This window comes from Lampris incognitus, chromosome 6, assembly GCF_029633865.1.
Source record: "Lampris incognitus isolate fLamInc1 chromosome 6, fLamInc1.hap2, whole genome shotgun sequence".
Taxonomy (NCBI): Eukaryota; Metazoa; Chordata; class Actinopteri; order Lampriformes; family Lampridae; genus Lampris; species Lampris incognitus.
This window is the reverse complement of record NC_079216.1, coordinates 14094739-14119155: the sequence shown is the minus strand read 5'-3', so window position 1 is coordinate 14119155 and position 24417 is coordinate 14094739. Positions and strand designations below refer to the sequence as shown.

At 42.9% G+C, this 24417-nt stretch overlaps 1 protein-coding gene across 2 annotated transcripts in view; it reads left to right on the top strand.

Moving 5' to 3' along the window:
* LOC130114124 (zinc finger protein aebp2-like) overlaps positions 1-24417 on the top strand; it is a 46932-nt gene that overhangs the window by 3608 nt on the left and 18907 nt on the right. For both annotated transcript variants that reach the window (XM_056281894.1, XM_056281893.1), the window contains exons 4-5: positions 2152-2338; positions 4869-4993. In XM_056281894.1, coding sequence (XP_056137869.1) covers positions 2152-2338; positions 4869-4993 — 312 coding nt within the window. The remainder of the gene's footprint in view (positions 1-2151; positions 2339-4868; positions 4994-24417) is intronic.

Genomic DNA, 24417 nt, shown 5'->3' with positions numbered 1-24417 from the left:
ACAAGCCGACTCCGCCCCCCTCCCGAAGACAGCGTTGCCAATGATTGCTGCTTCATCGAGTCCGGCCATAGTCGGATCTGACGAGACCGGGGCGCGAACCCCAGTCCCCAGTGGGCAACTGCATCGACACCAAGCCGATGCTTAGACCGCTACGCCACCGCGGACCCACCTATTCTAATATTTCAACAGTGAACTGTGTGATTTGAATGAAAAGTCAATCATCTACCACCAGTGACCATGATGTATAGTAAATCAAACAAAGAAAATTCATTCAACAGAACAAGAACAAAGCAATCAAAGCAAGTGCAGAGCAAACATTTGAACAACTCAAACAAGATGTCACAGCGCCATCCCATATCTGTTCAAAATATTATTTTTAAAGAGTCTTTTAAATGTTATTATTGTTTCACATGTTTTCATTTCATCACTGCAATTGTTCCATATCTTGACTCCTTTGGTTGTGACGCAATGATGTTTTGCATCTGTCCTTACTGGGTTTTGTTTAAACGTACATATTCCTCCCAGGTCACAATTACTTTCCCTCAACTGGAACAACCCCTGGATACTGTTGTGTACTTGATGATTTAATACTTTGTACATGATTTTAGCAGTTTTAAAGTCGGCCAGATCTTTGAATTTTAGTGTTTTTAGTTTGATAAAGAGTTGGTTTGTTGGTTATCTGTAATTGGCTTTGTTTACTATCCTTATGGCTCTTTTTTGAATAATGAAGATTGAATCAGTGTTGGTTTTATGTGTTCCCCCACACTTTCACACAGTAGGTGATGTATGGAAGTATGAGCGAACAGTACAAGGTGTAAAGTGAAGCTTGATTTAGAAGATCTTTGACTTTGAATAGTATTGCGATTGATTTGGATACTTTAGCCTTGGTATAATTTATATGTGGTTTCCAACATAATTTATTGTCCACTATTACCCCAATAAATTTAATTTCAGTCACTCTATTTCTACGTTGTTAATCATGAATGTCTTGGTTGAGTTAATTTTACGGTTACCAAAGATTATAAATTTTGTTTTACTTAAATTCAATGTTAGTTTGTTTGCATCAAACCACATCTTTAACTTCATCAGTTCCTTTTCCACTGTATCCAGTAGTTGATCCAGATTATACCCACAGCAAAATGAATTTGTGTCATCAATAATAAAATGGCTTTCAGAGATTCAGACACGTCACAGATATTGTTTATATACAGAATAAACGGTAATGGTCCCAACACTGAGCCCTGGGGGACCCCACATGTGACTTTCAGTAGGTGAGATTTGAAGTTTTGTAATTCAACTTATTGATATCTCTCTTTTAGATAGCTGGTTAACCAGGAGAGTGAGGTTTCTCTAATTCTGTAATTGGTATGGGGGGTGGCGTGATGCACTAAAGTTAGTTGCAATCCATCAGAAAATTAAGGAGTGGTTATATCCGTAACATCCCCTTTACCACTTTTCAGTGATGGCTGTTAGAAAGAAAAAAAACAGACGCTGGACATGAAGATTAAATTTAAATTGCAATTTTGTAATAATTAATCATTTGTAGTATTAATTAAATTTAATAGCTGTTGTGCTGCAAAGTAGCCTGAATTGATGAGCCTCCTGAGTTCCCACTCCAAATACTGTCAAAATTGTCCTTAATAATTTCCACAGCAGTCTCAATAATTCTCTACCCGGAAAGACGCAGGAAAAAAGACATGGAAAGACAAAGAATCCTCGTGTTAAAAAAATTACAACCTGAAGTTGCTGAGATGCCGATTCACTAATATTAGTAGTTGACCTCTGTGCTTGGTGAAGTGTGGTAGGTAATTTGTGGTGGAATTTTTACTTTACAAATTATGGACATGGCAGATTCGCATGCAATTACAGTCACAGACAACCCCCTCAATTATTACAAATTTTACACAAGATCTACCATGTAATACTGGTCCAGTGCTAATGGGGCTTAAGTGTAGACGCCTTGTTGTAATTAGCAGCTCTCAGTATGAATAAGCTCCACACTGTCTTTCCCATCATATACTCCATTCTTACTCATCCTGAGAAAGAATTCTCTTTGGCCCGTTTATTGATGATCCTACAACTAACCTTGCATTTGGAATGAATATTGCTGAACGTCTGTGATGTTAATGTGTACATTTTGCCCCTCTACAGTGCGTGGTGGGGGGCTGCAATGCCAGCTTTGCTTCCCAGGGGGGGCTGGCACGCCATGTGCCAAGCCACTTCAGCCAGCAGAGCTCCTCCAAGATGTCCAGCCAGGCCAAGCTCAAAGAGGAATCGCCCTCCAAAGCCGGACTCAACAAGAGGAAGAAACTTAAGAACAAACGCAGGCGGTCCTTACGTGTGTATATCACAAAATTTTCAATTTTAATATATATATATACTTTTTCTAACATCTTCATCAGATATATTTGTTTTTAGTACCTTTGTATGCTTCTGAAGTAGAAATGGATATGGGCCAAATATTTAAACAGTTTATTTACTTTAGCAAAATAATGTCACTGCAAATAAAGGACATTAGGATATACATTTGCTAACCTCTGTCTAAGCAGTGTTGGCATGGTCTTTCTGGGTAGTGTGTGGCAGCAACACCTTTCCAGGAATTGCTTCTGTGGTGTTGCACTCAAGTTAGGTGTGAATTCCCCCCCCCCCCCCCCCAGCAAGCCAGAGATAGTGGGTAGTGTAGGGAGGATCTGTCCAAAGAGATGTTTTTGCCATCAACCTCCTATGTCCCTGGAGTGGAGAGGCTACATTCGGAACACACACACACACACACCATGCACAAAGAAGAAGAGAAGCATCATTCTCATCAGAAGCCAATCGGGCAGGTTTTACCCTGCGGCCATTCGACGTCCCTTTTTGAACCCATTCTAAGAACAACTGTGAGCCGGCTGCTGCCATCTCATGCGCCCAGATGGGGATTTCTTTGTTAAGGTGGCTAAAAGGCTCTGTGGTATCAGGCTCATTTTCAGATAGCCCTGTTTCTCACAGCATTACACTTTTGGTTCCAAGGTGGTTTTTGCTGATTTTTGTCTTTTGTTTGGCCTCTATTCTGTCCATCTAAGTCAGGGGTCAGGAACCTTTTTGACTGGGAGAGCCATAAAAGCCAAATATTTCTAAATATATTTCACTGAGAGCCATATAGTATTTTTAACGTATAATAAATTAAATATGTCTTACTTTTAATGCAACTTCTGGTGCTGCATGGTGCGTATCGAAGTGCCGCTTTATATTTGACCGTTTCATCGATGCAATTTTATCATTGCATATTAGACATACCGCAGATCCTGCTCTCTCCACAAATGCAAATTCCTCTGTCCACGCAGCCTGGAATGCACGGTAATCATCGTCTTTTTTTCTTTCCGCCATCTTTTCCGTTACAAGGGTTGAAGCGGATAAACTAGTTGGCTATCTGATAAAATTGATTTCTTCGCCTTTACAATGACCCGGACATGCCCGCGAGCCATTGGTTCCCGACCCGACCCACGGGTGACCCGTGAAATTTATCTTCAAAACTAATTTCTGTTTACTTTAAAATGACACAGTAGTATTAAGAAATATCACAAGTATTTTAAAATCAGTTCCAAACGGATTTTTTTTTTCAACTCAAAATTGTCTGGGAGCCATATGCCGTCACCGGAAGAGCCATATATGGCTCGCGAGCCATAGGTTCCCGACCGCTGATCTAAGTAGATGATGCAATTCTGGCAAATGCCAAGAAATGCCATGAAGATACAAATAGCATCAATTTTGTGCTTTTTATTCAAGTACAATTAGTACATTGTACTTGAATAAAAAGTGTGAGAATTACATTTGTAAAATTTACATGTGGCTTAAATGGGTTGGAGAAGAAATCTGTCCAAACCCTGCAGCAGGGTTTCAAAGTGCATCAGCGGCACATCTGGTCATTTTTTTCATTCTGCCTTCCGCCTCTTTTTTGGGCTTTTCATAACTGTTGATCCAACCGCCCTGTCGTAGCTTTAGCCTAGAGCTCTCCATCTTCATATGCGTACACTACACATGTGCATATTTTTATATCTTAGCTATATCTTTGAAAAGGTAATTTCTTCATGTCTATATTGTCTGTAATTTTTAGGTGATTGGGGAGGAACTTAATCGAAAGAGCTCTTACCTAGTGATACCTGACTGGTTATGTAAATATGTATCTGGAGTTGCATGTGTAACCCCCCACTAGCCTTGGTTCATCCTCCAGCGCTCTTTCTTCAGGGTCTCCCACTTTGCCACTTGTCACACGTCTTTAGTAATGATGTAAGTACAGAAGATGAATGTAATGCCTACTTTCTCTCGCCGATTAAGAAAAAAAAAGTAACAGACACTATTAAAGTTGATATTACAGATTCCCATTTAAGATTTTTTAACCATCATGCACTCAATTAACATGTGTATTTGAATGGCTCAACTCGCATAATAAGCCAGACAACTCTCATTAGGTCTTAACTGCTTTACTGTACAACATGTTATTTAATCCATTGATATGACACATGTAGCCAAAACAAGATATGAGGAATAAGCAGCATAAAAGTCTGCAGAATTAGTATCTGGCCAAATGCTAAACTATATCCTTGTTTATCATGTATAAGATACTGAACAACTTTGTGAGATGACTGGAGTAGGCATAAATGGGTTACTGTACAAGTCATCAGTCAAAACAACAGTTATTTTAATGTAAATGCTGCAAAGCTGAGAGCAGTTTTGCAGGTGCATTACGATCCTTCCAGCCTATGGTGTCTGGAGAGAGACATTCACCTAGGCCTGACTGCCTTTCTTTCTGATACTTGTTTGGGTGTTACATTTTGTGTTACATCTGTGGGACTCTGCCCTCACTCCAGTCTGTCCCTCTCCTCCTCCAGCAAGGCCCCATGACTTCTTTGATGCCCAGACCATGGACGCCATCCGCCATAGGGCCATCTGCCTTAATCTGTCCACCCACATTGAGAGTGTGGGCAACGGCCATAGTGTCGTCTTCCACAGCACTGTAAGTCTGCTAATTCATTAGTTTAAATTAAGCTAGTCCCTCTAGCTTTCACTATGGAACGGCCTGTGACTGACTGGCCATCTTCAAAATCACAGATCAGTGGAGCAGCTTATTGAGCACAGGGCTGCACAATTATGGCCAAAATAATAATCATGATTATTTTGATCAATATTGAGATCACGATTATTCATGATTTAAGGGACAAAATATATTTTCTTTTAAAATAATTCTCCTGTGTGGTCTTGTGGGAAAAATGATGTTTGCAAGCATCGACCATTCATTTTAAAATCACTGTCGATGTAATGGAATTGTCAGGCTCGAGTACGGCTCCATTGTTCTGCTTGACCATAGGTCAGTGGTAGTTGCAAAGTACTCGACAGCTGTGACATCCCTGTCTATTTCCCCTCGACAGTGCACATAATGCCACTTTGGAAAAATAATTGTGTGAGGGGATCACATATCTTTTGTCCAGTGTTGACCATTTTCCTGAAGCCTTCATTGCTCACAGTGTTTACTGGTCACGTAACTGTGGCCAAATGGAATGCGATTGTATTGGTTATTTCAGTCTCTCTTTGGGAGCTGGATGGATAGCGGTGATGAGCTGTACAGGGTTGCTGTTACGGATGTCTGAGTTGACGTTGGACAGGGACGGGGATTCAGTGAGCTAACCGTTAGCAACGTTATTCTTCTTGGCCATCATGCATTCATCGTACTGCAGTTTGTGATGTTTTTTCAGGTGGTTGAAAAGATTATTGGTATTGCTTTGTGGCGCGCACACAATTCTACGGCACTCTTTGCATATGACTTGTTCTTGGTTGACATCACTTGCCCTAAATCCAAAATATTTCCAAACAAGGGATGGTGATCTGTTTTGAGGGACTAGCTCTTCGCCTTCTGCTCCAGACATTTATTTGTTTTGCCCTTACTCGTCTACTCTGGACTGCAGCCGCAACAACCAGAACATTTTTGCACAGGCTGCTGCTGCAGGGTTGATGCTTAAAGGGAACAGTTGTGACTGGTCAGGCAGTTAGTTTAGGAAGCGCTTAGGGTCCGCGGTGGTGTAGCGGTCTAATCATCGGCTTTGTGTCGACGCAGTTGCCCACTGGGGACCGGTGTTCGCGCCTCGGTCTCGTCAGATCCGACTATGGCGGGACTCGATGAAGCAGCAATAATTGGCAACGCTGTCTTCGCGAGGGGGGCGGAGTCGGCTTGTGTTCGTCACATGAATGTGTCTCTGTGTGTGTCGGAAAAAGCAGTGGTTCGGCCTGGATTCACCTTGTCACGAAAGTGGCGAGGCATCTCCTTCGAGACTGCCGGCCGGAGAGATGCAGTTGGCGAACACATGCAGTACGAGGGCGGGTGTTTGAACTAAGAATAGGGAGCGATTGGCCACTAAATTGGGAGAAAAAAGGGAAAAAACAGAAATAAATTTAGAAAATTTAGAAAGTTTAGGAAACACGTGATTTGATATACAGCGGAGCATTCCATGAGTGGAGCACACATTTTAAACGTCAGTATTGCAGTCGATCATGTTCATTTAATTCTGGGAAGCCAAAATCATGATCGCGATTAATATTTGATTAATTGTGCAGCCCTAATTGAGCATTTACCATAACACAGAATTAAATTATATGACATCATTTTACTCACCCTGGACTTTGACCATTTGACCACTGCTGGACTCCACTTTATACCAGCATCTTTCAGGGCAATGGTACATGGCTGTCAGACATGTTTCACTAAGTTCAATATAACTGTTTTCTAAACCATGTATTTGGAAGTGATAGCGAAAGTATAAGTTTAAAGTTATTACTTGGTGTCCAATATTATTAGTGAATGATTGCATTTCTTAAGCTACTTCCTAGTTTAACCTGCAGGAATGACTAGCCTATACATACTGTGGGTTGTAGTATTCAAGAAAGTAATCATCAACAAACGCCCAGTGCAATTGAGAAGTCATAGATAATGGGAAATAATGTACACAGTCTAACTGTGGCACTAGGGTTCTTTTTGTTGTGGTTATTGAGAGGACTGGGTTCAGGCTTATGTTCAGTTGCCCCATAAAATGTTGTAAAGCTGTGTCCAGCGACGGTCCCGTGTTCAAACTCTCCAAAATGAAGCCAGTGATTAAATTAATATCATAACGGGCATCCAGGTAGTGTAGCGGTCTATTCAGTTGCCTACCAACGTGGAGATCAGTGGTTCGAATCCCTGTGTTACCTTCGACTTGGTCGGGCATCCCTACAGACAAAATTGGCCGTGTCTGCGGGTGGGAAGCCAGATGTGGGTATGTGTCCTGGTCGCTGCACTAGCGCCTCCTCTGGTCGGTCGGGGAGCCTGTTGGGGGTGAGGGGGAAGTGGGGGGAACAACAAAAAAAGGGGGGGGATAAAAAAAAATATAAGTGAATGCACAATGGCAAAAACTGAAAAAGAGATCCCATATTGTAAAAAAAAATGCACACAAAAACATACTTTTCCAGAGACCAAATGACCATATACAAAATAATTACTAATGCGGCAATCCACTAATCAATTCTTAGCAAATCCATATTTCATCTGACACCCCACAAAGAACAACAGAGAGCTGTTTTGATGCAACGTATGATAGATAATTGTAGATTGGGAAAAAGGCATTGCTAAAGGAGTCCCCCATCTATATTTTATTTAATTTTTACCCAAAATCTGACTTTCAGAATTGTCCTCTGTGGATTAAATCAAAGAAGGTTGACATCTGTCAATAAACGATGTATCCAGATGAACTGATTCAACCTTCTTTTGATTTTCTTACCTGGACTATTGAACATGCAGCAAGACACTGTGGATTAAACTTTGTGTAAGACCACACTTTCAATTGTACAAGTGTACAATGACTTTAATTCAAACAAAGGACGTAATTATTATTATTATTATTATTATTATTGTCATATCAGGACATATATAGCCTCCTCCTATTGCAAAACAGTAGTAGTGGTAGTGTGCAGTTGATTCACAGACCATTTGGCAATGGTTAAAGTAAAACAGAAAGCCAAGCCGTATAGGAGATACAACAACCAGTAGCTAAGCAGTGCCTTCTGGTAGCCACTGCTGTTGTTTTCATAGGGTCTGGTTGTCATTGTCGTTGTGGGTAGCTTAATTTAGCTGCTTTGTAATTTCAGGGATTTAGTTGTTTTCCCATTCAGACAATAGAGGGCATCAGAGATTCACTTTTAAAAATTGCCCAGACCACTGTAAATTTTCCCAGTGCACTCGGAGTGAACCTTGTTGAGTTGCCTCAAGGCTTAATGTTATTTTGCTCTGAATCAACTCTCACAGGGAAGACAATGGGCTTGTTTTTGTTTTTGAGGGATATGTGTGTGTGTGTGTGTGTGTGTGTGTGTTTTGTCCAGTTCGTTCTGTGCCTCATTCTTGATACGTTATGCGTGAGGTGGAATGTGCGTTTGTGCTACTGGAAAGCAAGCAAGTGACATAAAAGCACACGTGAGCTTGATAGATGAGTTGCCTTCTTTGTCTTTTGAGAATATTTTCCACTCTCACTGATGAAGCCTTCACACCCAGTTAGTCAATTTGAGATTATCTGCAAGTTTACCCGCCAAGACCTTTTGCATCAGGGGAGTGAAAGGCATTTATATTTCACTGCCATTGCTTCATATCTCCACTAGGGGGCTCTGTCTCCTAGTCCTTTTGAAGATGCCAGAATTTTGATGAGCACATTTTTTTTCATAGAAATGTGTATGTGCGTGCATGTGCGCGCGTGTGTTTTGTATTCAGTCTGTGATTGTGTCACAAAAGTCAGAATTGAGGAGTCCTGTGGACAAAGCCTCAAAGAGAATCCACTGCGCTTGCCTCCTGTCGGTCAGCCTGTGATTGTGACACACATCTGTGCCACATGACTCCAGTCTAATCCCCTCTGCACACTCAGTCATGAGAACTCGTGAGTTTTCTATGTGCACATGAGTTTGGATCTTTTTTCACTTCTGAGACGATTAAAAAGGCTCCCATATCTCCTCACTTGTGGGTAAAAACCCATGCAGGGAAACTAATGCACACATGCAGTTGTTCAGAGACACAAGGACGACCCTATGTTGTCTTCATTGACCTGTACCCGTAACCGCTATCTCTGACAGTAGACTGACTAAAGCAAAAGTCAAACGGTAGAGGTGAAAGGAACGTAGTGCTGTCCATAACGGCACTCTTTATAATGCATAGAGAACCGCAGTGACTCATTGACAGACCTGAGTCATCACAGAGAAGAGCGGCGAAGGGGTCCCCTCAAAGCGTTTGCAGGTTTAATGTGTTTGTGTGCATTTTGTGCAGACTGCACACAATTTGTGTGTGTGTGTGTGTGTCTTTTTGTGTGCATGCGTGCAACAGTTTGTAATAAACCTGCAAGTTATGTAGCCATATCTCTCTCTCTCTCACACACACACACACACACACACTTTTAAATTGTGTGCAGTCTGCACAAAATCAATAGGTTCTTATAATCTTTTTTTTTTCTCAAGGATGGATTTATGCTAAGAAGTGCTTAATTTAAAACAAGGAATATTAAGTCAATATGCTATTTCACTTGAAAGGTAAAAGAAACATTTTTTCATGGACATTTAGACAAACTGACCGCTAATGCCCAACAGTGGCTGGCCATAGTCCTTAATGGACCATATCTACAATGACGCTTATTAGAGCGTTAGCATCAGTGCTAAGATTGCTCTTGTATCATTGTGCTCTTGGCTTGGTCCCTCTCCTCTCCCCAATGTGTGTGTTTTTTTTTTTTCCTCCTGGCAAATCCAACTGCCAACCGCCAGCCAAGAATTTTAAAAGAGGTACTTAGAAAAGAAAAAAACATAAAGATAAAGCTTGGGAAGAGGTTAAGAGAGGTAAGCACATATTTGGACAGAGACCGAGTGGGAGGGATTGAGAGAGTGCGAGGGAGTGAGAGAGGGAAAGGGGTGAAACACAGTTCAGGGACCTGGACTCGGAAGGAGTTCTGACCAATCAGTCGCAAATGATGGGCATCCATTCTCCTCCTCCCTGACCCTGGAGCTCTGCGGTTGACGGGAAAGGGGCACTGCGTCAGACCCCGGGCCCCAGCGGACCCTCCCGGCCCTGCGGAAAAGCAGCAGAGCTGCAGGGGTCCTGTGGAGGTCGGCCAGTGGGCCTGCTAACACGGCGGAGCACCACAGGCATGTTTATGGTGGGATATTTTTGTTGTTGCGCCAAACTGCGTCATCCACAGCTTGACCCCTGACACCAGACAGGCACCCAGATTTAGCAGGCCTCTCCTCCCCGGCTCGCCGCCTTGTTTGGGTCCTCATTAATATCCACCCTCCACTCCCTATTCTGCTGTTGCTGGTTCTCGCTCTCGCTCTCTCTCTCGCTCTCGCTCTCTCTCCCCTTCCATCTAATAGATGTGTGTCTGCAGAAAATAAACATCTATCCCTTCAGTCGGAGACCTAACACGATCAAACTACTCCGCTCAAAGACCATCAATTCTGTGACTTCCATTAAAAGACAAAACAAAAAAACAAGGCTGTGTCCCCACCTTGCACGCATGGCCACGGCGCCTTTAAGAGTGTCCCTGGTTAAATGAACATTACCCTGGCACTATGAGGAGCCCAAGGCCACAGGCTCACTCCCATGACTCTTTAATTAAAAGGGCAATAAAGGCAGCTGCCGGTTTGATGAGACTCAGCTGCAGGACCCAGGACAGAGATGCGGGGGCCCCCCGAGCTCAACCCATCCCGCTGCAGCCGCCAACCAGGCTTGTTTGTGTTGGATGGTTTCGGGGAACAGACCACCTCTCTTTCCTGTCTCCAATGGTGTGTAGATGTACACTGGGCTGTGCACAGCAGTCGCCAGCCAAGCCCTGGTGGAGAACCCCTTGGGAGGTAGGCACTACTGGGCAGGCCTCTGAATGGAGGGCTCCTGCCCCAAGTCAAACAGTCCCTAGCAATAGGATGGAGATCCAGAGGAACCAGATAACAGAGAGCAATGTGGGATGCAGTGTTTATCAGCTGTGCAGACATGTATGGTCAGGAAATGGAGGGGGTTTGGGCTTATAAGACTTGTAGATATCGTTTAGGAGTTATCACAATGGCCCTGTTCTTAGGATGATAAGTTAAAGGATAGGTTCATTTTTTATTGATACCAGATCTCGTTAAATCATTGTCAGGCATCATTTAGAGCTGTACAGACAAAAACTTCACTTATCGCTTTACCACTTCGCTGAATCTTCTCAACCAGGTTTCATCACAGTCTAATGGGGCAATTGTTTAAGCTTTCAAAACTGATGATATCCACTTTTCAAAACTGATTATCAGAATCAAGTTTATTGGCCGTGCAGGTTTGCGCATACATGGAAGTTGACTCTGTTTTTGTGGCTCTCAGTGTACTTAACATAGAAAAAACAACACAACAGTCTTTTCAGATATATATATATATATATATATATATATATATATATATATATATATATATATATATATACAGGTGAAGTAAGAGGCGATAAAGTGCAGTGGTGCAGAAAATATCAGAGTTGCTGAAATAAATGTTAGCAGGTTACTTACATACATGCTTGAAGTAGATGGACCTAATAGAGCATACCAGTATATGTACGATGTACAGTACAATATATCCAAAAAGGTTGGATTTATTTGACAATGTTAAGCATTCATTTGAATGACAGCCTGTGGAAAGAAACGGTTTTTATATTTGGTTGTTTTGGGGTACAGTGCTCTGTGGAGGTAGAGTGGAGGAATTGGAACAGGCTGTGACCAGGCTGGGATGGGTCTGCAGTGAACTTGCCTGCCTGTTTCCTGAGTCTGGAGGTGTATAAGTCCCGAATGGAGGGCAGGCCAGCACCAGTGATTTTCTCTGCAGACTTAACTGTCTGTTGTAGTCTGTCCCTGTCCTGTGTGGTGGCCGATCCAAACCAGACGGTGATGGATGTGCAAAGGACAGACTGGATTATTGCAGTGTAGAACTGAATCAGCAGTTCCTGAGGCAGGTTGAACTTCCGGAGCTGGCAGAGAAAGTACATCCTCTGCTGGGCCTTTTTGACGATTGTGTCTATGTTGGATGCCCACCTTAGGTCCTGGGAGATTGTGGAACCACAAAATCTGTAGGTTTTCGCCAAAGACACTGCGCTGTTGAGTATGGTGAGGAGGCAGTGTTGGGGGGCTCCTCCTGAAGTCCACTGTCATCTTCATAGTTTTGAGTGTGTTCAGCTCCAGGTTGTTATGGCCGCACCAGAGGGCCAACTGTTCAACCTCCCGTCTATATGCAGACTCGTCACTATCCCACATAAGGCCAATGATGGTTGTGTCATCCTCAAACTTCAGGAGTTTAACAGATGGGTCTCCTGAGGTGCAGTTGGTTTGATTTGGTTTCTTTATTTACACATAGAAAAAAAACTGAAAAAAGATAAAATGTATAATGTGAAGGAGAATTGCCTAAAAACTCTCTAAGGGCTTGAAAAGTGGCATTCTCCAGGTAGCATACTACAAGAAACAATTACAGAAATGCAGTATACACAATTTCTATGTATAAATCAATAATTCCAGACATAGCGATCGGCGGAGACACAATTCAGCACAGCACCTGACAATGCATCCCATAAACACCCGTGCAAGTGCAATGAATCAGTCAGTCACAAGACACACACGCACACATCAGGAACACTCCTTCATGATGCATGCAAGTGTACAGAAACACTATCATTAACAGGCTAAGAACGTACACTTGTGATATGGCTTACAGTTTTCATTAGACAAGAAAGAAAGGGGAAAATAAACACATATATATCAATATTGATATTCCGCTCCTCATTAGTGAGCACTTCTATCAACACCATTGATGGTTTAAAAAACAAAACGCTATATATATAGTATACACGTACTATATTGACAAAAGTATTGGGAAGCCTGGCCATTACACCTACAGGAGCTTTTATGACTTCCCATTCTAAATCCGTAGGCATTGATATGGAGTTGGTCCCCCCTTTGCAGCTATAACAGCTTCCACTCTTCTGGGAAGGCTTTCCACAAGATTTTGGAGTGTGTCTGTGGGAATTTTTGCCCATTCATCTGGAAGAGCATTTGTGAGGTCAGGCACCGATGTTGGATGAGCAGACCTGGCTCGCAATCTCCATTCTAGTTCATCCCAAAGGTGTTCGATGGGGTTGAGGTCAGGGCTCTGTGCAGGCCAGTCAAGTTCTCCCACACCAAACTCACCCAACCATGTCTTAATGGACCTTGCTTTGTGCACTGGGGCACAGTCATGCTGGAACAGAAAAGGGCCCTCCCCAAACTGTTCCCACAAAGTTGGAAGCATAGAATTGTCCAAAATGTCTTGGTATGCTGAAGCATTAAGATGTCCCTTCACTGGAACTAAGGGGCCTAGTCCAACCGCTGAAAAACAACCCCATACCATTATCCCTCCTCCACCAAACTGTACAGTTGGCACAATGAAGTCAGGCAGGTAATGTTCTCCTGGTATCCACCAAACCCTGACTCAACCATCAGAATGCCAGACAGATAAGCGTGATTCGTCACTCCACAGAACACGTTTCCACTGCTCCAGAGTCCAGTGGTGGCGTGCTTTACACCACTCCATCCGACGCTTGGCATTGTGCTTGGTGATGTAAGGCTTGCATGCAGCTGCTCGGCCATGGAAACCCATTCCATGAAGCTCCTGGCACACAGTTTTTGTGCTGATGTTAATGCCAGAGGAAGTTTGGAACGCTGCAGTTATGCAGAGCGTTGGCGACTTTTACACACTACGCGCCTCAGCACTCGTTGACCCCGCTTGCTGTGTGACTTTATGTGGTCTGCCACTTCGTGGCTGAGTTGCTATTGTTCCTAAACGCTTCCACTTTTTAATAATACCACTTACAGTTGACCGTGGTATATCTAGCAGGACAAATGTTTGTAAATGCAGACTGCATGGCTAGCTGCTTGATTTTATACACCTGTGGCAATGGGTCTAAATGAAACACCTGAATTCAATGATTAAGAGGTGTGTCCCAATACATTTGTGTGTGTGTGTGTGTGTGTATATATAGATAGATAGATAGCGTTTTTTTTCCTTTTTTTCTGGAAACCGTCAATGGTGTTGACAGAAGTGCTCAACTAATGAGGAGAGGAATATCAATATAGATATCGGGGGGAAAAAAACTTTTAATACATAGCAGTACAAGCTTGTTTTGTGTATCGCGCACTCATCAGCTGCTAATGTGATTCAACAAAGAAAACACACAGCATAAGTTTCCCCGCGTCATGCCCCTAATTTCGGTGGATGGCAACCAATTGGAGGAGAAAACATTTAAACTATAACAACCAATGGGGTAGGTAGTTATGATGCACAGCAACCAATGGTGGGGTAGAAAACATTGCAACCAATGGGGTAAGGAGCCGGGGCTTTTTTTTTTTTGAAAGCATTTAATGGACCAGAGCACTGTTGAAAAGGCATACATTTAGAATATAACAAGGTAACGTCAAATGAGGTAATTTATGTAAATCATATAGTGGGGTGGTGTTAGGGCACAGTTGGAAGGGCAGGCAGTTGAAATATAAAAAAATACAACATGTAATGTCACATGCGTATCATCTAATGGGGCAGGGGCGGGGGGAGAGAATAATAAAGACACTTGTAATTACAAAGGAGAAATTTTTTTTTCGGTGTCTACAGCTGATGGCTATTTCGTTTCTACGATTCAAGGTGGACGTATCGGGTCTGCAAATAATAAAATACTTTTCTGCCAAGCACAGGTTACATCTTGTACCGCTCTTTGAATATGCATTGCTCTTTGTAAGGGTTTTCCATGAAACAGTAACCGATATTCTTGTCTACCAATGACCAAATGTGGTGGCTTAAGGCCGTTGCATTTTTTACATGTTCATATCTGAAGCTACTCATATGGGCGTTAAACCTGATTTTAAAAGGGCCCTCTGTTAATCCAACGTAAGTGTCCACATTGCAGTTGTCTTCTTTTGTCACCAATGCCTGCTAGATGACTCCCTCTGTCTGGCATTTTCCTTCAAGGGGACATGATGCCTTAGCACGGCATTTGCAGTTGGAGGTGTTTGGTTGCGGAGGGGGGGTCTGTGCCTTGGCCATGATGTTTGTCTTGTGGGATGAAATAAGCTACTTAACATTTTACATGCAGCTGTAGCTAATTTTGACTGTTCCTGTTGATTATTTTTCTCAATTGATGGTCTGGGGTAAAGCACTCATTCAAGAGCTTTAAAAATAGTTTTCCAATATTAGAGGCCATGGTGTCACTGTTGGGAGGATTATACCAGGTGATATTCCACCTTGTGCTGTGATTTTTTTGTTGCTAGCTGTCGCTAATTGGTGGTGGATTGTATTTAAGCCTGAAATTATATCCACATGTTTGTAAGGCTTCTTGGTATGGGGGGGCTGCTTCATTAAAGATGGCTTCGCTGGATGATAAACATGAGAGTCTCTTATTTATGCTCACTGGGATATTTTTCAAGATAGAGGTTGAATGATTGCTTTCTCTGTGGATGTATTGCAGTATATTATTGGGCTTCATGTATGGCTTGTATTTGTAAGGTTTAAGGAGATGTCGAGGAAGTCAGTTTGGTTTTTGTTAGCCGCAATTGAAATTTTTAGTCCATTGCTTGCGAATATACTGCACTTTTTTTTTTTATTCTCTTGACTTCTCTTGCCGGTTTGTTGCAGACTGCCTGCCCATCGTCTCTATATAGCCCGACGTTGATTTCTAGGACCTGTAGTTGAGACAACAAGTACAAGCCCACTAGCTCACAAGTCTCTGCCCCGTCGAAACTGCCCATGGTCACGTTGAATTTGCTGTTGCCTTGCTTTTGCCATGGGATTCCCTTGTGGTATAAGATTGACTCTTTGGCGTGGGCCATTATGTCTCTGTCTTGGTCGGCTATTTTGGTGTATGCTGAGGCAAAGTCAATAGCTTTGTTTAGTAGCTCTTTAGTTATGGAGGGGTAAAACTCACAAATATTGACGCATATGAACGTATGCCTGCTCTTGTGATCTATGCCCCTACACCATTTCAATACTTGGTCGGTGTTCTTCCACTGATTTAAGGAAACCCTCTTCAGAATCGTCCTATTTATATTTTCAATAATTTTTTTGCTTGGCTTACCTATTTTGGGTTTGGTGGGGTTGATAAGCCTACATGTTGGTTTGTTTTTAAAATTTGGTTTGTGGTCTTTCAGGGTAATACTAAAGGCTTGCTTCCGGGCGGTGACATCAATACGGTCATCCAATTTCAAATCTGATGCAATTTTTTTTGTCCTTTAGAGTGATGTCTTTTTCGGCAGACTTCAGTCTTCTTGTATGATTTGGTGACGTTGCTATGTAGAAGGTTGTCATATTGATTGGGCCCTAGTTTATAAAAATTAGAAGTTTTGTCAGGTGCAATGAAGAGCTTGTCATCTTCTTTTATCAATCTTGTGTCTTTATGGAGTTTCTTCTGGAAAGCTTTGTTTGGGTGTTTAAATTTAATGTTCTGAATGATCCTGAGCATACCTTCCTCAAAGGGTTTCAGTTCCAGGATGGTCGACGGTGATTTAGATGATTTGAATCCATACGTTAGCTTTTCTTCAGGTGAGTTAGCCGGATTAAGAAAGCTCTCAGTTTTACCGATCATCCAGTGAGTCAAATAAATTCTTTATGAGACAGTACAAGCCTGTTTTATGCCATAAGCAATCATCAGCTATATATGTATATATATTCATGATAGGTCTTTAGACTTGTATGACAGAGGAAAATATTGGTTGGACACAGCTTATATTGGCATAGTCATTTGTGTAGAGGGAGAAGAGTAGACAGGGAGCACTCATCCCTGGGCAAGGCAACTTTATTTATATAGCACATTTTATACACAAGGCAGATTCAATGTGTCCATGACTATATCAAGATTTCTGGCTTGGTTCCTGTTTTGTTTTTTTTAATTCTGATTTTTCCCTTTTTTCTCCCAATTTAGTGGCCAATCGATCCCTATTCTAGTTCAAACACCCACCCTCGTACTGCATACGTTCGCCAACTGCATCTCTCCGGCCGGCAGTCTCGAAGGAGACGCCTCCCCACTTTCGTGACCAGGCGAATCCAGGCCGAACCACTGCTTTTTCCGACGACACACAGAGACGCATTCATGTGACGAACACAAGCCGACTCCACCCCCCACCCGAAGACAGCGTTGCCAATTATTGCTGCTTCATCGGGTCCGGCCGTAATTGGATCTGACGAGACCGGGGCGCGAACCCCGGTCCCCAGTGGGCAACTGCATCGACACAAAGCCGATGCTTAGACCGCTACACCACCGCGGACCCAGTTCGTGGTTTTTAACATTACTGATTGTTGCTGAGTGCTGACTGTTAGTTGTCCTTCCTTAGCTCCAAAGACAATTATTTCAGTTTTTGTTTAATTGAAGAAAATTGTGAGAAATCCAATCATTAATTTGTTCGATGCACTTACTCGGTGATTGTATGGGATTATAGTCCCCTGGTGATAATATTATGTAAATTTGCATGTTGTTTGCATAATTATAGTAACATATTTTGTTGCTTTCCATAATCTGGACTAGCGGGAGCATATAGATGTTAAATAGAAGCGGCTCCAGAACAGAGCTTTGCGGAACTCCACGGGTCATTTTTGTACACTCCGATTTGTAATTGCCTATAGACACAAAGTAGTCCCTGTCCTTTAAGTAGGATTCAAACCAGTTTAGTGCTGTGCCAGAAAGTCCCCCCCAGTTTTCCAATTGGTCCAGTAATATATTGTAGTCAACTGTGTCAAATGCAGCACTGAGATCAAATAGTACCAGGACTGAGATTCTGCCACTGTCTGTGTTTAAGTGTATGTCATTAAAGACCCTAACAAGAGCAGTCTCAGTGCTGTGGTGTGGTCAAAATCCTGACTGGATCGAAACTGTTGTTTAGTGCCAAAAAGTTGTTGAGCAGCTGGAAAACGGCTTTTTCAGTTAGTTTACTCAGAGACATGTTTGATATGGGCCTATAACTGTTCATTAGTGAAGTGTCTAGATAATTCTTTTTTAAGAGTGGCTTGATGACTGCAGTTTTCAGGACCTGTGGGAAGAGACCAGGGGGAAAGGATGTGTTAACAAATTGTAGGAGATCTGAGGACATGAAGGTAGAAACAGTTTTGAGAAAAAAAAACATGTTGGCAGAATATCAGGGCAGCAGGAGAAGGATTTCAGATATTGTGTGATGTCCCCCAAGTTTTATAGTTGATGGGTTCAAGTTGTGACATGGTATTTGAATTGATTTTAGGTGGTCTTAGGGACAACACATGCCCTGTACCTAGTATGGAGGCACTGGTTGCCTGTCTAATTTTCTGAATTTTGTCATTAAAGGAGGCTGCAAATTCATTGCAGGCCCAAGTAGATAGAAATTCAGAGGCAACTGCCACTGGGGGGGTTTGTTCGCCTGTCAACAGTAGAAAACAAGACATGTACATTATTGTTTTTGGCAATGATGTCAGAGAAGTAAGACCGCCTTGCATTTCTCAGTTCCAAATTATAAATGCGCAGTCTCTCTTTAGAGCACTCTGTCATTCTATTGGTCAACATCAAGGAACATGTCATAGGAGATGTCTGACTAGGCAGGAAAATACAAAAAATTCTGACGTGCTAGACTTTTTGTGGGTGTTGTGGGGTGTCCCAGATGCCACATAGTTGTTCTTTGATTGTCACACTACATGGGGTAAAGACAGCCACCCGTTCATTATTCCCAACATTCATAATGGGGTCTGACGCTGGAAATTTGTCGATGATGACAAAATCGTATGAAAATCTGGCTGAATTTGTGTAGTTTGATCCCGGCATAACCCGACAGTCCCATAGTATTAACTACAATGATATACCTCCAGGGTACATTGCTACAAATTCAGCAAGGAAAATAAATATGCGGAAGTGCAAAATAAAGCCATTGTAACTTGATAAAGTATATTTTGCAACTATTTTTTTTTCAGTGAAAAATATTAGGACATGTTTGGCTGCACTGTGAGCTTAGTGTTTTTGAAAAAGAAGGTATATTACAGTTTTTGAAGGCTTAGACAAGCATATTTGGATTGTGTATGTTGGCAGATAACAGCTGTATATCATCACAAATTCTCTTATCATCTGTTCCCTCCTTTAATCCATTTAATGACATTTGCTGTCTCCACTAATCTACTTTGCAAACAACAATAACCTTTTCATTGTATTTCAGACTTGAGAAGTCATGAGTTGGGTTTAGATTGCATAATAAAGGGAACATTTGCCGGTTTTAAACCTCATCTCTGTTTATCTGCAACAGGGATAGCAGATGAAAAACAGCTGTAGCTGTTCCTCTTTGTTTCTGCATCTCTGGGGTGGCAGCAAAAAAGTTTTTTTTTTCTGGTCTCCAAGTGACATATAGTGGCATCAGTTGGCAGACAAGAGAAACTACAGTATAGCAGGGTTTCTAATTCTCTAATCTACTTAGCAGACGCCGTTCAAAAACATGCCCTCATTCTCTCAGCTAAGTTACATTTCCATTGTTAGAAATGACATCCCACCACTCTGGTGAAGAGGAATTTATGGATGAGGATACAGAAACTTGTGAGCAATGCATTCTGGTACATGTAGGTGCTGTGAGAAAGACTGAGCTGGAGAGCACCGATTTCTCTAAATATAGTATGCAGTGAGGATTTTATTGCTTCAGTCAACATTACTCATCAGTACTGATTGCACATGCACAAAACCATCAGCGAAATGTTCCTTTAACATAAATGATAACAATACATACTGATAAACTCAATGTTGCACTAGCCAGGACATATACATTGGGGTCACTTTTTTCTCACTGCCCAGTTGTAGTATTTTGGATTTGTTAAGGATCTAAGTGCCATGCTGTCACATACCCAGCCTGGTGAGTACCCTTCTCTCTAAGGCGCTATCTCCTGCCAGGCTGCAGTGTCAGGATCTGCATTCCAGTGTCAACTATGACAAGGCTCAGGTACTGTGCAGGGAAGAAACAGTGGAAACAGGACTTATGCTTGAGAATGTATGTTAGAACACAATCCCTGAGAAGCTGGCTCCCACTTAGTTGGAGTAATCCATTTAAGGTTAGTTCAGGTTTGAAAACAGTCTCTATAAATGCTGTCACCCACCAGTGTCCACATTATACAGTACTTTTCCCTCTGTCTGCAAAAAGATGAACACATACAATATACAGTAGATACAGAGTTTTCTTATGAAAAGGTGCCACGCCCAATTCTCCCTGCCCCCAAACCAGTGCCCAAACCCTCTGCCCAAGGCTGCGACTTAGACCTCATGTCACCATGGGTATTCCTCACCTGACCAACATCCCAGCCTGACCTTGGGCAGCTCAAGAACTCACCTAGAAACCGTCATGGCTTAAAGAGTCCGGGTACTTGGCCGATGGGGAAAAAGATGAGCCTTCTGACAGAATTTCAGTCATACAGAAGACAAAGGAGCTGGATGGTGAAGGAAAAACGTGAGGGAGAGAGGCGAGTAATGTTATGTAAATAAGGAATTCTTTCCCTGCTGAGCAAGGAACATGAAGGGGGGGGGGGAGAAAAAGTGCAAATTGTTAGATGACTAAGATAAATGAAATAGATTGAGTCTGATAGGAGCAGGACAAAGATTAAGGTACATTTGGCTCAAGAGCAGGAGGGGCAGGAAGAGCTGTGGGGGAGAGGAGAGATTCTAGGTCTCTCTCTCTCCTCCCCTCCCTTCCTTTCTCTCTCTTTTCTCAGAGGAACGTCTTCTCTCTTGTCCTCAAACCAGTTTCCATGAACACTCTATCCACTCCCTGGAGTCATCAGAACAATTTAAGATATTCATTTGCTTGAGAGAAGTGCTTCACGTGTGAGCTAATTCTCTGCCCCTAAAAATAGACAAGCCAAACAAAAAAAAAAGAGCCGACTGACGCAAGAGTTTGAGTTGGTGGCTATTTTAGATGACCTCTGGTTATTTTTCCGTGCCTTCCTTTTCCCCACTGACAATATTTGTGTGAATTCCAGGCTTATTTTACAATAAAACAGCACAGCATGGTAATCCAAATGTCTTGTGAAGAAAACAAGCCAGTTACGCTACCAATCTGTAAAGGATTTATGTGCAAGTTGGATTTTAATAGTTATGATATCTTAATGAGCAGAAAATTCTGGAATCTGGCAGCTTTCTACTCATATCACATTTTTATCATGGAGAGACCATAGTTAATCCAGGATTTACCAACAAACAGTTGAACTGAACTGAAACGCTTTGTTGTTACAGGAAACAATTGAAACCCTGTGCACCGATCCAGGACCCACCCACCCCTTTCTGAGGTGCTAGTATTATCCACAAAGAGAGTGGTTACTTGTTTATGGAGATCACTGCTCACTGACTAGCCTTATGTGTATGTCGCTACCTCTCAGGAATGTCAGCAATTTGATAAGCACATCTCAATGAAGTCACACACTATTCTCAGTGAAGTCCCAATTTTTTTTTCTTTTTTGGGGAACTGTGGCTTTTCACTGGGTCAGATTGCCTTGTTTTTCCTTGACTATTAAAATCAATAAATAAAACCCAGGGTATGTGGCACATTTCATACAGCACGATGCAGTTCATTGTGGTTTACTTGAAAACTAGGTAAACCATCTAGGAAAGAAATAATATACATCGTGTATGTATGTATATATTGTATATATTGAGTGTATGTGTGTATATATACTGCTCAAAAAAATAAAGGGAACACATAAGCAATGCGATGTAGCTCCAAGTCAATCACACTTTTGAGATATCAACCTGTCCCGTTAGGAAGCAACACTGATTTGTGAATCAATTTCACCTGTTGGTAAATTGTCTAATTTCCACCAGGTGGAAATTAGACAATTTGCAGGACAACCCCTATAAAAGGAATGGATTTGCAGGTGGTGGCCACAGATCATTTGCCTGTCCTCATCTTTTCTGGCCGATCTTTGGTTAGTTTTTCATTTTGCTAGTGCCCTCACCACTAGAGGTGGCATGAGGCGGTATCTGCAACCTACAGAAGTTGCTCAGGTAGTGCAGCTCATCCAGGATGGCACATCAATGCGTGCTGTGGCAAGAAGATTTGATGTGTCTCTCAGCACAGTGTCCAGAGCATGGAGGAGGTACCAGGAGACAGGCCAGTACACCAGGAAACGTGGAGGGGGCCGCAGGAGGCCAACAACCCCACAGCAGGACCGCTATCTGGTCCTTTGTGCAAGGTGGAACAGGAGGCGCACTGCCGGAGCCCTCAAAACGACCTTCAACAGGCCACTAATGTGCAGGTTTCTGCTCAAACAGTGAGAAACAGAATGCACGAGGATGGTATGAGGGCCCGACGTCCACAATTGGGGCCTGTGCTCACAGCCCAACACCGTGCAGCCCGATTGACCTTTGCCAGAGAACATCTTGGTTGGCAGATTCGCCATTGGCGCCCTGTGCTCTTCACAGATGAGAGCAGGTTCACACTGAACACATGTGACAGACGTGAGAGAGTCTGGAGACGCTGTGGAGAACGTTCTGCTGCCTGCAACATCCTCCAGCATGACCGGTTTGGCGGTGGGTCAGTGATGGTCTGGGGAGGCATATCCTTGGAGGGCCGCACAGACCTCTACGTGCTAGCCAGAGGTACCATGACTGCCATTAGGTACCGGGATGAGATCCTCAGACCCATTGTCAGACCATATGCTGGTGCAGTGGGCCCTGGGTTCCTGCTCATGCATGACAATGCTCGTCCTCATGTGGCCAGAGTGTGTCAGCAGTTCCTGTATGTCGAGGGCATTGATGCTATGGACTGGCCTGCACGTTCCCCAGACCTCGAGCAGCTCTGGGACATCATGTCTCGTACCATCCGCCAACGCGATGTCGCACCACAGACTGTCCAGGAGTTGACCGATGCCCTGATCCAGGTCTGGGAGGAGATCCCTCAGGAGACCATCCGTCGTCTTATCAGGAGCATGCCCAGACGTTGTAGGGAGTGCATACAGGCACGTGGGGGCCACACACACTACTGAGCCTCATTTTGAATCGTCTTGAAGAATTTCCACAGAAGTTGGATCAGCCTATGTTCTCATTTTCCACTTTGATTTTGAGTATGATTCTGAATCCAGACCTTAATGGGCTAATGATTTTGATTTCCATTGATCATTCTTAGGTTATTTTGCTCTAAACACGTTCCTCTGTCTAATAAATAAAGATTTTCAGCTGAAATATTTCATTCATCGAGGTCTATATTGTGTTTTTAGGTGTTCCCTTTATTTTTTTGAGCAGCGTATTTACTTGGGAAGCAACATCGAATTGACCGAAAGAGATGTGCAGCTTCGAATTGGGAAGGCTTGGGTGCCATTGAGGGACTTAACATCCTCTGGAAGTCCATGTTACCAGACAAACTGAAGTGGGAATTTTTTCGAGCAACAGTTGAGTCCGTTCTCACATATGGATAATCTTCCTGGTGGACCCTCACTAAACGGCTTTAATCCAAACTTGATGGGGCTTTCACCAGAATGCTGCGTGCTTCACTAAATGTATCCTGGAAGAAGCACCCTACAAAGAAGTGTATCTATGGCAATATACCCGCCATCTCAAATACTATGCGAGAACAAAGGGTTCGATTTGCCAGTCGTTGCTGGAGGAGCAGGGAAGGACTTGCAAGCGACACTCTGCTTTGGTCACGCAAACGTGGAAAGACGTGTGGGAAGGCCTGCAAGAAATTACATCAATCAACTTGTCAACGACACAGGATGTCCGTCTGAGGATCTTCCAGCTGCTATGCAAGATAGACACGGGTGGCGTGAGAGGGTCAGAGCCATCCGAGGATACTTGGCCTGATGATGATGATGTATGTATATATGTACTTGTGTGTATGTATGCACACCGATCAGCCAAAACATTAAAACCACCTGCCTAATATTGTGTAGGCTCCCCCCCCCATACCGCCAAAACAACTCTGACCTGTCAAGGCATGGACTCCACAAGACCTCTGAAGTTGTCCTCTGGTATGTGGCACTAAGACGTTTGCAGCAGATCCTTTTAAGTCCTGTAAGTTGTGAGGTGGGGTCTCCATGGATTGGACTTGTCTTTCCAGCACGTCCCACAGATGCTCGATTGGATTGAGATCTGGGGGATTCAGAGGCCAAGGCTACACCCCGAACTCTGTCATGTTATTCAAACAATTTTTGCAGTGTGTATTATCCTGCTGAAAGAGGCCACTGCCATTAGGGAATACCTTTGCCATCAAGGGGTGTGATTTGTCTGCAACAATGTTTAGGCAGGTGGTACATGTCAAAGTAACATCCACATGAATGCCAGGACTCAAGGTTTCCCAGCAGAACATTGCCCAAAGCATCACACTGCCTCCACCAGCTTGCCTTCTCCCCACAATGCATCTTGGTGCCTAGCTTCCCTGGGTTAA